The sequence below is a fragment of the Tachysurus vachellii genome, chromosome 17 (assembly GCF_030014155.1).
Source record: "Tachysurus vachellii isolate PV-2020 chromosome 17, HZAU_Pvac_v1, whole genome shotgun sequence".
NCBI lineage: Eukaryota > Metazoa > Chordata > Actinopteri > Siluriformes > Bagridae > Tachysurus > Tachysurus vachellii.
Window position 1 is genome coordinate 13,499,235 of NC_083476.1, and position 13,903 is coordinate 13,513,137.

The 13,903-nt window shown below is 35.3% G+C and overlaps 1 protein-coding gene across 1 annotated transcript; it reads right to left on the bottom strand.

Moving 5' to 3' along the window:
- Positions 1-867: 867 nt before the first annotated feature.
- On the bottom strand, positions 868-6,151 carry LOC132860454 (sodium- and chloride-dependent GABA transporter 3-like). The gene is made up of 14 exons (XM_060891663.1): positions 5,951-6,151; positions 5,719-5,853; positions 5,378-5,518; positions 4,210-4,303; positions 3,991-4,123; positions 3,680-3,814; positions 3,467-3,570; positions 3,251-3,375; positions 3,029-3,141; positions 2,809-2,946; positions 1,930-2,032; positions 1,731-1,831; positions 1,107-1,277; positions 868-966 (listed from the first exon to the last, which is right to left on the bottom strand). The coding sequence occupies exons 1-14, from the start codon at positions 6,105-6,107 to the stop codon at positions 868-870; spliced, it is 1,749 nt and encodes a 582-aa protein (XP_060747646.1). The 5' UTR covers positions 6,108-6,151.
- Positions 6,152-13,903: the final 7,752 nt, after the last annotated feature.

Here is a 13,903-nt window from a genome sequence, read left to right on the forward strand (position 1 = left end):
ACCTCATGCTTAATAGTTGGTATAATTTCATCAAAAACAGTTCCTTTTTTTCTCAAAACATTCTTTTGGTGGCTAGAATGTCCCATTTTTATTTTATATGTGCACAGCAATGTTTCTAGCTTTTCTAGAGAATGTTTTTTACATCAAACATTCACTTTTTTGAGCACAGAGTTCCTTCTGATCATTTTCCTTGCAGATCATGTTTACCAGTAGAATGGTTTAATTTATTAGGCTTAGTAACTTCATTTTCAGTTCCCCATTCAGCTGCTTAGAGGAGCCCAATGGTTGTTGAGGGTTAGCATAAGATTTGAAGAGCCAGAGAATGTAGAATAGTCTGGATCTTTGATTTCTAATAATTCTTGACCTGAATAGAGTTTCATTAACTAAGTAAATTTCATTTCTTTAAATTATTACATATCATTAACTTTGATTAACAGAGCGTAAAATACACAGTAGCTAAATAAAAAAACAACAACAAACACCCCATGAGCAGAAACACAACCTTTTTAAAGTATAAAATGCAATGTTACACTATGCAGCTGAAGAAATGTTCAGTCTGTTGTTTTATGTCCCTCAATATGTTAGTCTCACCTTCAGCTATAGAGACTAATGAGTGTTCAGACACTGAAGATAATGGCATGGCTCTATCACAGGTCATAGCAGTGCATTTGTTAGTCTGATTCTTTTTAGAGCCAGTAGTTTGCACGGATTGATTCACCTTGTATTTGTCAGTTACAGACACGTTCACTATTGTTCTCTCTCTCTCACACACACACCTCAAACAAAGTTTGAACTTGACTGTATTCTGTGTTTCTAAATTGATCATTTCTTGTCTTTAGATTAAAGCCACTGATGAATGTGCGGTCATCAAATTCCTGCCACTATAGTCTCACTGATCTGCAACTGTACTTTTTGATTTTCGGTCATTGGGAGTTTGTCATCTGGTGTACACACGCTTTTAAAACGCTGTTCAGAAAGAAAAACATATATACACAGATAATACATTTTGTATGCTTTTTTTTTTCAATCAATATTTCAAACAAAATACAGATCAAAAGAAAGAACATATCAACTATGAAATATAATATCTTTTAAGCTTTCCTTACCTCCTTTAGTGATCCTGAGCTGGTGTATAGCTTCACCAAACCCCATGTAATGACCAGAACAGGGGAAATTGTGACCATGAAAAATCCAATACCATAAGCCCAGTTTGGATATATATAAACATTGTTATACATGAGGGGCTTATATTTTACAATGTAAAAAATTAATGTTCCCTAAAAACAAAGAATAGGTTGAGTAAGCAAGACAAAAAATTGATGATCAGTCCATTAGGATTCCATAAAGACTCAATTACTCCATTGTAACTCATGAAACGTAACTGAACAACATTCTACTACATGCAACATGCATATGCCCCCCCCATTTTCTTTTTACAATCCTTTTTTTTTTTTTCATTTTATTTAATTTTCTCTCCAAAGAACTTAAAGTTACAGCTTTGTCTCTGACAGTTGCAAAACACAGACACAGGAATTAAATAAATGTCTCCCCTTTCTTTAAACCCATTAATGTGGCGAATCTGCCATACAATAGAAATGATAATGTGTTAGAATATGCACATTAATAGAAACCTGTCGATCTGCCTTGCAGCTGACGCTACTATCTAAGTAACGATGCACAGAATTGCCAATTCAACTGTTGTATGGTATGGTAGAAGTTAAATAACTTACAAGGCACATCAGTGGTGTGAAATAATTCCAGCAATATTTGAAGAATGCATTTGGCCTTATATCACACATGTCCTCAATGATATCAAACATGCGATCAGTCCCTGATTTGAGTGACATTCAAAATAAAAGGTGTTTATTGCTTTTATTGTATACATAGTAAATAGAAAAATACATGTATGATAGAAACAATAACACATACCAAAAATCCAGCCAATTATTAGACTTTCAATCAGACCCATAAAAAGTATGGAAGCCCCACTACTTCCATGATAATCAATAAGTTGGAAGATGTAGATTCCTCCCTAGGAAAACAACAAAATAGTACAAACATACTCTCCATGCCTTACAAAAATTACTTGAAAATGATAAAACATTTCAAAACATATGGTAATAAGTACTCTATAAGCAAATATAAGTACTTTTTCTTTTAGTCGGTACTCCTATGCTGTACTCGGTATAAGTACATAGTTTAATGTGTAACTACACACATTTTTATCAGGTAAATGTACTAAATGCATATGATTTTTTTGTCTAAGCTCCTGACCAGGTTTTTCAGTACTCATGAATGGTTAATTACCAGCCCTTATAAGGAACCCAATACTTCACCTGTCCTGCTGTACAGTACACTCAGCATTGCTCAGTCATAGGTCTATTTAAGGCCCTTCAGAGGATTAAGCATGTGGTTTACTGTGACTCACCATCTCTTTATGCCTCTTGTATTTGATACATGGTAAACATAGTAGAATGTGGATGAAGCTTAAGGTCTGTGTACCTAATAAACTGCCAAATCATTATATATAGTGACAGCGTAGCCTACAGTACAGCTCATAAGCGGGTTTTTAAACTCGCTCCTTACGCTACAGCCACACAGGTGCTGAACGGACAGCTCCAGTTTCCATTGTTGCGTGGCCAAGAGGCAGGTCGGCTGAAGCCTGGCAAAATTTTTTTGCCTCAATTAAAAGAGTGTTTGACCACATAGTAAATAAATTCACATCACTTTTAATAACCTCCGCTGCCTCCTGTGTCTCTGTCGCTACAATATAAACCAGGTAGATGTGTACCATGTGTGTATTATTACCTGAGTTGTCATTAGAATCTGAAAGCAGAAACAGGCAGTGCAGAAAAATAAGAGGAAGAGCTCCCTCATGTAGGGCCTCCTCAGCACATTTGGGAATACATCAATTGTAGAGGAGACTATCAGCTCAAGTTCAGCAAACTAAACACAGGTGTTTTTTTATTTTATTTACAATGCTATGCAAGAAGCCATATCCCAAAATCCCAACAACTTCCCAAGTTACCTGTGTATCCAAGCCCAGTAAAAGCAACATAATAAAGAAACAGCTTGACCACAGTTGTGGCAGTGGCATCAAGGCTACTGCCTGAGGGTAGGCTATAAATGCCAGACCTGGACCTTTAGAAAAACAAAATGCACACCTTTGTGTTTATAATATAATAATTGTGATTTTGGAAATTTTATAATATGTGAGCCTCTTGTGTTTGTTAATATGTGTGCAAATCACCTGACTCTGTTATGTCTTCCATGTCAACTCCCAACTTCTCTGCCATGAATCCAAGAATAGAAAAGACTACAAATCCAGCTACAAAACTAGTGCAGCTATTTAGCACACACAACCAAATGCAATCTCTACAAGGCAAAACAAAATAGATTAGTTAATTCAGCATAAACATGACATGCAAGACATTGTAAACATTATTGCTTTTTGATGGGGGCTTACCTATAGCTGTTGGTTTTGTATGTATTGTAACTTCCAAAAACAGCTATGCTACCAGTTGCTAAACTGTACGAGAAGAAAATCTGAGTCCCTGCATCAATCCAAACCTATGTGGCATTCAAATAAAGCATAGTTTAGTTGTTGTTGTTTTTTTACATTGATTTCATCATACAGAATGTGACTTGTCTTAGTTCTGGGCAAATTATCTTTCATGACCTGCGAGTCTGCGAGGTAAGATGGTTTTGGGTACAGGTAATACTTTATACCAGTAAGCGCACCAGGCAATGTTAGACCTCTTAACATCAGCAAGAGCATCATCACATATGGAAAGGTAGCTGTAAAATACACTGCCTGACAAAAATCATATAGGTTATTGTTACAATTTTACAAAGAATCATTATAAACCAATGTTCATCATTTTATCATATAATTTATCATACTATGAAGCTAATTAGCATGCTTACGTTATGTTATGCTTATAAAAAATTGAGTTTGAAGAATAAATAGCAAACAAATCAAAATATGACCTTTCCAGTTGATTTCACCCCTTTCCAGATGCAGAAGTAACAGGCCACCCAACTAGCCAGTAAACAAAGAAGAATCTCCCAGTTTAAAGTACCCAGTGTATCTATACCTTGGGATATGTTCAGCACTCGTCCCCTGGTAGCCAACAGAAGACATTTTAGTGAAGTAGGTAAATTCATATGATATAGTCTAATTATTTAATAGTGTTTTTATAAACATACTCCCAGAATTCAATGACAGAAGAAATGCTTGAATTTCCTTGAGTGCTGTTGAGAATCATATTGCTCTGGTTTGATGGAAGTTCTACACAGTTCACTAGTAGGTATAGAAAGAGGAATAAAACAGAAGGCAAACCAAAATGTACATACTGACATATTAAATTATTATATTTGGATGGCAATCCTTTTGCTATGAGCTAAAATGTTCAATGGTTACCAGTTATACACCTATCCCAATTGGGGTTAGCCTTCTGTGGCAATGAAGAGCCTAGGGTGGCATTCATATGTAATGCCTATTTGTTGGCAAGCATGTGATGAGTGGTCTTGACACAGGCACTGGCAACAGCACCTGGCTCAGTCAATGACCACTAGAAAACCTAAATGACGTTCAAACATTGGAAGGCATTTAGGTTTTCTAGTAGTCATTGACTGAGCCGAGTGGAGGACAAATCTTTGCAACCTTCTTTACCATTTAGGAAAACACCAAAGCCAGGTGCTATTGCCAGTGTCAGTGTCAAGACCATCCATCACATGCTTGCCAACAAATTGGCATTACATATGAATGCCACCCTTGGTTCCTTTGACTAAATGTGTTAACTGTGAAAAAAAAGGTTGAATGTGATTTATCAATTTTTGCTTATGCATGAGGATGTGCGTATATTTCAGAACACTCTTGACCATGCATATGCAGAAACTGTAAGTGGTTAAAAAGTGTAAACTGGATATAATGATGCTTACAAGCAGATGCAGACAGATGACAAAGTTGTAAAATAGAAAAATTCAAAGACACATTTAAAGACTGATCAGGATGATGCCTTGCATGAAGATTTGCCTGAAGTGAAGTTATATTTTTAGACCCTTAGACATGTTCCATGAGGTAGATGTTATAAGTGAGTGTGGCCATGCACAGACACAACAATTCATAATACATGAAATTTATCAATGCCGATTTCTTGAAGATGTGTGTAGCATGTATGATAACTACCTTGTACATACTCTTAATTTTTTTAAATAATTTTTAACTTGCTTTATACCATAAATAAGAGCCCTTGAGATGGCAACATCTAAAAATCCTGAAACAACAAAAAGTTTTCCCAATACACCACACATATTTCTAATCTATAAAGCATCCAGTCTCAGTCTATAGGCATCTATAAGCCACTTATTGTACCTGTGTTCCAATGATTACCACAAGTAGTCCATGGTAATGTGAAGCTCATAGATGAAATTAAGTAGAAAAGAGCCCAGGCCAGGAGCATATTGTAGGCAATGGCGCTGTACATAGAAATGACATAGCTTCCATAACCAAAACCTGCCAAACGAAGATAATTTTAATGTCATCCTACATTAACAAAGACTTCTGTGTAAATTCAGATTCCTGTAACTAAGCTAATGCTTATTGGTTTATAGCAGCCAGGCATATCTTCATCGTCAATTACTAGTATTTACCTTAGTAATGACAATAACTGCATTCATTGTAAAATAAGTGACCAAGCGCAATAAAAGTATTACCTTCTGCTAGTGGACAGAGTCTTCCCCAGAATTTTGCTGGACTCTGTTTTGTGTACTGGCCGATACAAGCGTCCAGCACAAAGAGCGGCACTCCACAAGTCACAGCAAACAGAATGTAAGGTATTAAGAATGCACCTACACAAAAAGGTTACACAAACAAGCCAAATAAAAACTCATGTTGCCTCACTGCTGAATCAGTTTTGCTTCCTTTCTTCCTTCCTTTGCTCTTTACCTCCTCCATTCTTGAAGCACAGATATGGAAATCTCCAGACGTTGCCCAGACCGACAATATTTCCTGCCGTGGCCAATAGAAACTCCATTTTATTGCCCCATTGACCTCTTTCAGTCAGCTCTTTATTTCTAGCAGTCCTTTTCTCTGATTCTCCCATTATTCTCTCGACTCAGTCACAGACCACTGGAAAACCTAAATTTCTTGCTTTGTATGAAAAAATATAGCTGTCTTCTAAAGTAACATGTTCAATTTTCACATATTATATCAACTGTCAAACAATGCAAACAAGCATGCAAATCACATCCTGGGAACTTCGTAACATGGTGAATGCAACACCAATAAATGATGTAAAGGAACATGCAGCTGTAACATGCTTAACATGACATGTACTTACCAAACATGACATGACTTACCAAAAGTACAATATCATTTAAGAAGTGTAAATAGACTAGGATGACATCATAACAAGACTGATACTAAAGCTACACTCATAAGGATGAGGTGGATCTAGACAGATTACCAAAACAGAGATTTTTTTACCTGTAATTTCTCTACCTTGTTGTTTTCATACCGAAACTAATCATGATACTGCCAGAGAATGGAAGATCTACAAGATAAAATGCATCTGCTTTTGCAAAAAAATGGCTGATTGGCATCTCTAAATTGGTTTTCCAAATTGAATGAACCTGAATAGGTGAAATATATTCCTGGGTAATCTAAACAAAACAAACTGATCTCCATGATTTTTAAGAGAGAAAAAACAGAAACAAAAAAACATTAGATTAGATTCAACTTTATTGTCATTATACATGTACAAGTACAAGGCAACGAAATGCAGTTTAGGTCTAACCAGAGTGCAATAGTAGCAAGTGCAGGATATACAGTTTGTACAAGATTTAAATAAGTTAAGTAAGCGGTAATATGGAGTGACATACAGTTTGGAGTAACAAATATACAGATCTACATAAGGATATGTGCTGTAACAAAATATATGGTTAATACTATAAACAGTAATTTACAGATATGTATGTTCTATGAATATAATATACAAATGAATATATATGTACTATGAATATAATGTACAGATGAATATATATATATATATATATATATATATATATATATATATATATATATATATATATATATATATATATATATATATAAAAATATATATATATATGATATTTGAATATGGAAAATATTTTAGGTCATTTGTTCTCAGACTTCTATAATGCTGTTTTAGGAAAAAAAGATCAGGTTCTATGCAAATTAAATGAGCGAAAATTATAAAATGACATAACCATCTTGCCTCATCTATTTTCTTGGCCCAAAGTGGGTGCATAGTTTGACTAGACCCTGGGGATAATTATTTTATTTGCCATCCTAATGATTAGATATTTACATAAACACTGTTACACAAAAGGGACTGATACACCACAAGGTATAATAATAAAGATACCTGAACTGAGTATGAACTGAAATGAGTATAAGAAGCTGACTGATGATGATGATGACTAAAAGGAAGAGAAAGAAAAGATATAATACAATAGGAAAGCACATCAGCTATCTGAAAAACTTATCTGTATTTGTAAAATGCACATGCTCATGTCCTCACCTATGGCTAAAAGCTGTGTGTAAAAGGTTTCTTGGACTTACTCTTAACCTGTCATGGAGACACCAAGACAGACTCACTGGAAATATTACATCTCACAGTTGGACAATGGACATTTGAGCCGTTCGCCAGAAGAAAGTGAACTGTAGTTAAGTATAGAAAGATCTGGGTTAATATTTTCCAGTGTTGTATAAAGTACTAGAAAGCAATTCTTGAGTAAAAGTACAAGTATCATACTAGAAAAAGACTTTGTTAGAAGTGAAAGTTACCTTTTAGAATATTACTCAAGTAAAAGTCTTAAAGTATCTGATATATACTGTACTTAAGTATCAAAAGTAATTTTCTGATCTTTAATGAACTTAAGTATTTGAAGTAAAAGTAAAAAGTAAAATTTCAGTGATTTTCGGTAGGCATAAGAGCAGGGGCGGTTCTAGGATTTCATCTTTAGGGGGTTTAGCCCTCAGTGAGAATTTAAAACAAGAAGAGTTTTATATTATACATTATATGACTACATAGTAAGCCAAAGGCATGCGCGTAAAAGTAAAGTAAAAAAAATTCGCTCTTGGATCAAACTGATAAACGATTTTTTTTCCATCGACGACATGTCCTGCACTGTAACGTAATTTTTATTGTTTATTTTTAAAAGTAAATATTATACTTATAGTTTTAGGGTGGCTGAGATCACAGACGGGGGGTTAATGTATTTTCACCTATTATTCCTACTAGTTCTGAGATATGCATGGGCTTAAGATCTACCCACAGATTTTCAATGATATTGAAGCCAGGGGAATGTGATCGTCATTCCTTCAGCTTGGATTTCTTCAAGTAGCAGATGGTGGATTTTAAGGTATGTTTTTAGATTATCCAGGTGTAAAAGTCAGTCTCTTTTCAACAGCAGATTCTTGACAATGGCACATTTGCTTCCAAAGGAATCTATTTTTTATTCTACTTTTTCAATATTTCCTGTGCTACTGGTTGCCACACAACCGCAAAGCATAGGTCCACCTCATGCTTAATAGTTGGTATAATTTCATCAAAAACAGTTCCTTTTTTTCTCAAAACATCCTTTTGGTGGCTAGAATGTCCCATTTTTATTTTATATGTGCACAGCAATGTTTCTAGCTTTTCTAGAGAATGTTTTTTACATCAAACATTCACTTTTTTGAGCACAGAGTTCCTTCTGATCATTTTCCTTGCAGATCATGTTTACCAGTAGAATGGTTTAATTTATTAGGCTTAGTAACTTCATTTTCAGTTCCCCAATCAGCTGCTTAGAGGAGCCCAATGGTTGTTGAGGGTTAGCATAAGATTTGAAGAGCCAGAGAATGTAGAATAGTCTGGATCTTTGATTTCTAATAATTCTTGACCTGGATAGAGTTTCATTAACTAAGTAAATTTCATTTCTTTAAATTATTACATATCATTAACTTTGATTAAGTGAGCGTAAAATACACAGTAGCTAAATAAAAAACAACAACAAACACCCCATGAGCAGAAACACAACCTTTTTAAAGTATAAAATGCAATGTTACACTATGCAGCTGAGGAAATGTTCAGTCTGTTGTTTTATGTCCCTCAATATGTTAGTCTCACCTTCAGCTATAGAGACTAATGAGTGTTCAGACACTGAAGATAATGGCATGGCTCTATCACAGGTCATAGCAGTGCATTTGTTAGTCTGATTTTTTAGAGCCTGTAGTTTGCACAAATTGATTCACCTTGTATTTGTCAGTAACAGACAGGTTCACTATTGTTCTCAACAATTTAGCTATTTGATTATAAAACTTGCAGACTTAACAGATTTAACTTCTTCTAAAGGATCCAGCGCCATGGGGGGATTTTGGAAGCCGGCCCAAGCTTGGCTGGAGATTTTGCACCCCAGGAAATCCATCTCCAAGCACTCCTTAAGATGTATGCTTAATATAAATTATGTGAATCTTTCTCTATTTTCAGACATTGACATGTTATTTTGAATTTATTGAAAAAATGAGCCTCCTGCTATACTGATGAGAAAGAATAAAGCTGTTTGTTTCGTATGTCAGATTGTGGTTTGAAATTCGGCACTCACACAATATATTCATAGCTTCATTTTCTTCACTCAGCTGCATCATGCTCGCCAGTTTATTTTCTAGCGCAGTACGGATATAGTGATGTCTTTACAGTTTATTTATTTTCATCTGGCAGAATCTTAGCTAAATAAAATGTGACAACATACAGGTGGTGGATGATAACTAAGCAGATGGCATGCAAGAATCAAAGAACTGCAAAGAAGAAAACAATGAATAAAAGCAAAAATGAAAACATGTGGGATTTCAATAGGAATCTAATGGACTTTGGTTTGTTAGCAGTAACTCACATCATATTTAGCCGCATCACACCAACCCTTTGTTGATTTTCCCACAACAGCACACCACCACTCCAAGTTTTATCCCTTACATTTTAAATGTATTCATTCGTTTGTATTTCATTTGTATTTGTGAATAGCTTCACCAATTCCACAGTAATAACCAGCCCTGGGAAAAACGGGCATGTGCCATCCAAGAACATTGGCTCAGACTGGATATACGAGAAACAAGCTAAAAGAAAACAATGAACCAAGTATGCCATCATTACAAAGCATTACAACATTACAAGGGTTCAATATGAGAAACAAAGTGAATAACACTTTGCTAGAAGGTACACTAGGCCTATTACAATGACCATTCCTTTCCAATATGAATAATTTGTTTGATTTGTTCACGTATTACCACATCAGACCCACAATAACTGAGATTAATGATGCAACGAGTGAGAAAAGAGCCTAAGCCAGATTTTTGTTATAGAAATTGTTGATGTATAGTAAAAAATTCACAGCTTCTATTACCAAAACATGTAACAGTCAGCCAAAATTAAAATGGTATCCAAAACCTTTTTATACTATACAGTAATTGGCTTTTGCTAACTGTTTCCCCAAGGATGTTGCCAGGCCCTGCTTTGTGTACTGTGCGTATATAAGTGTTATTTCAAATAGACAGTAAGTTATTAACAATGCACCTACACGAACAAATCATTTAAACAAGTTATACAAACAAGGCACATTTCTTCAATAAAAGAGATATTCGAACACAAGAGATGTCTGCTTGTGTTTTTTTCCTTATAGATCTTAATTTCCTTCATTTTGGAAAAACAAGTATGGAAATCTCCAGACATTGCCCTGACCAATAATACTGCCTGCTACAGCAAACAGAAATTCCATTTAATTGCTCCACTCCCCTCTTTCACACAAATCTTCATCTGCTCTGCTTCCCCCATTCTTTAATTTGCTTTTATTGTAACATCTTGAGTTTAAGACCTCAGAAAGCTTAAATGCCACCATGCATTAAAAACTTTTTATGCAGTCCCCTTTGAAAATATTATAACTGAATTACCAACTCTTTTTTTTTTCCTATAAACTTTTATAAGACTTTTGAGTGTGAGATTAAAAGAGGAATATTATCAGATTATAGATCAGAATTTCAGCTTTCAGTTCATGATATTAAACACTGACCCAGGTGTGGTGCCACATTCAACATGAATCAACAGCAGACAACAGTGCAAAGAGTCAGACAATAGAGTGTATTATAAACACTGTAAAATAGACTACACCCAAGACTATACAATAGAAACAAATCCATTACAACCATTACACACAGGACAGTAGTGTCTAGATGTCTTAACCAACTTAGAACATGATCCATTTGTGGCAGACCACTCAATATTTAGGTGAGTACTCAAAACAGATCTCAATAAATGAAAATAAACAACACTTATTATTTGGTTGCATGTCCCTTCTTGCAATAATTGCATCAAGCCAGAAACCCGCTGATTTTACCAAAGTGTTTTTCTTCTTTTCAGGATTTAGACGGAGCCATGTTCTAAGTTGTTTAACAAATCTAGTTGTAAATATCAGGGAATAAAACCCAAAATTTTGATCTATCGTATCTTTTGTTCTGAAACCTGAACAGCTTCAGTGAACAAGAAAAACAAAAAAAAAATTGCCTTGTTGTTTCAATACATACAGAGGGGATCTGTATTTTACATGGTAGGATCTTTGTTGTTTATATTCAAATTTAAGGAAATGCCCTTAGCTTTGCTACAGGTCTTGTGTCATCAGCCTGAAGTTTATTTGTATTCAACTATTAAACTATTGCTGAGAATAAATTCTTCTCACAGAATTTTGGCTGTGGATGCAACTTTCTTCTCCTGGAGCAGTGAAAACAGATATTTAACCAGTGGTTTGATGGTCTACATTGAGGATGTTTGTGGCCTCGGCATTGGATTTAGTGAATATGAATCTTTTGGCAGTATACATCAGATCTCTTACAAAATGATTATCAACAAACTGAACTCCTAGCCTTCCTTTGAAAGTTTCCTCATAATGGCTTTGGTCAATGTACTGAAGACAATGAACAGCCTGGCAAACTGAATGCCAAACTCCTCAGTCATGCTATTTTGAATGCTCATAAAACTGCTTGAACCATTGTAAATTGTGATGTTTTAAACGTTTTATTTTTTGCCATGTGATGTACACAATCCAATGCTTTTCCGAAATTGATTGAAACTATGATTTATTTCTTCGTGAAGTGCATGATAGCAAAGATCTGATCGCAGCAGCATTTAAGACTAGTTATACCTGAGGTCTGAATACATATGTGCACAATTTCATTACTAAATCCTCACTAAGCATGTGCAAATCAACTCTGAATATGGCTCTGTGTGCTTGAGAACACGGTGAGATGTATACTCTATATCTGTCTAAGTAAAATGTACACTTTGCCTCTTAGCAGACAGAAATGTTCAAAGTTCAAGGAACAGATTAGTGTAATTACCTCAAACTAATGACTATTAAAAACCTTTAGTTTTCAATCATTATTGCTTTTGTTATAAATTATATCCCCAACTTAACCAGTCCATTTGCTGACCACTGTCCAACATCTTCAGTTGGCAATTTAACAGCAAATGAAATTCAAGTGACTAGGAATCTGGAACTTGTTAAAAAAGGAAACTAAGATATTAGGAACACTTGAGACTAAGGACAACAACTCGGAACAAACAATCTGGTAGGTGAGTTGCTGAGGAGAACATCTTGATTTGTAGAATCAGATTAATCAGTATAAAACTCAGATTAATCTATATTCTCTATTAAAAAGTTTTTAAAAAGGTCAGTAATAGGTCTCCAGATATAGCGCTAAAATGATGTCCATATTGCTCTAGATGGTCATAACCATGACACCTACTGTAGAGTTTGGAAACTTGAACTTTAGGCCCACTAGTACTCTAGTAACTTTCCAGCTGGTCAGGACTCATCTGATTTGGTGGGTTTAAAGAGGACACATATATTGGCCTTGCTATAGTTAGTGTTTTATAGCTATATTGCTAGTGTAAAGAGATTTTTTAGGACTTTTACAGACTGATTATAGCTAGTGTGGCTGGTCTGGTCTTCACTTTTAGAGAGGTTTTAGGTCCTTTCAGATGGGTACCAAGTTCATGCTGTCTCTGAATGGACAAAATGGTTCTAGGGTTTTGGTTTGATGGTTTAAAATGGGTTTTAGTCACTTAGACAAAAGTGACAACGAAGGCCTTGATGGTCTGTCTGGTTCTAATCTTGTTTGATGGTTATACATTGAAAGTTGGGTCTGAAAAAGATTGATAGGTTCAGAGGAGATTTGGACACTTACAGTCGGGTTCTAGCTGGTCGGGCTAGAAGACCACGTCCCTGTAGGGTGTAGAGGCAAACTGACTAACCAGCTAGGCTACTAGCTAGACCAGTCTGGGGAACTAGAATGCTTTTTTATCCAGGGTTGGTAGGAGTCTCTAGCTGAGCTGACTAGCTAGCAATAACCTCATATGTTAATTTATCCTCACACTAAGGAAAAGTACATATGGTACATACAATAGCATAGTATTCTTACAAACTACATTAAAAAAGAACTTTCTTCCCAGTAAAAGAAGTTCATTCACATACATGCACATGCAAATGAGAGTCACTTCAAGTTTATTTTAAAAACTGCTAAGATAACGTGCTTGTGTGAGTATCAGTTTTTGAGAGCAGAGTGCATTATTCAGTGGAATTATTATTGTCTAGATTTTTAATTTCATTAACTGTAAGTGTATTGTAAGCTAAAGAGAAGAACATAAAGTGGAGAAAAACATTCAGGGCGACTTAGAAGACCAACATAACATAAGCAATGCTCTGCATTCTTTCCACAGTGAGAGAAGGAAAACTGTTGACTTTCCTTTGAAATTGCTTGCAATTATTCATTCTGCTGTGAGTGTCGGGGAGGTCTGGGAGAAAATGCTGTGTACGCTGGACGCATGCA

Bases quoted from the DNA above. Each gene is read 5' to 3' on its own strand.
- LOC132860454 (XM_060891663.1), bottom strand. From the start codon at position 6,107: ATGGGAGAATCAGAGAAAAGGACTGCTAGAAATAAAGAGCTGACTGAA. The intron at 5,519-5,718 runs GTAATACTTTTA...TTCGTTTGGCAG, and splicing joins ACTCTGTCCACTAGCAGAAG to GTTTTGGTTATGGAAGCTAT. The intron at 4,304-5,377 runs GTACAATAAGTG...TATACCTACTAG, and splicing joins TGGTAATCATTGGAACACAG to TGAACTGTGTAGAACTTCCA.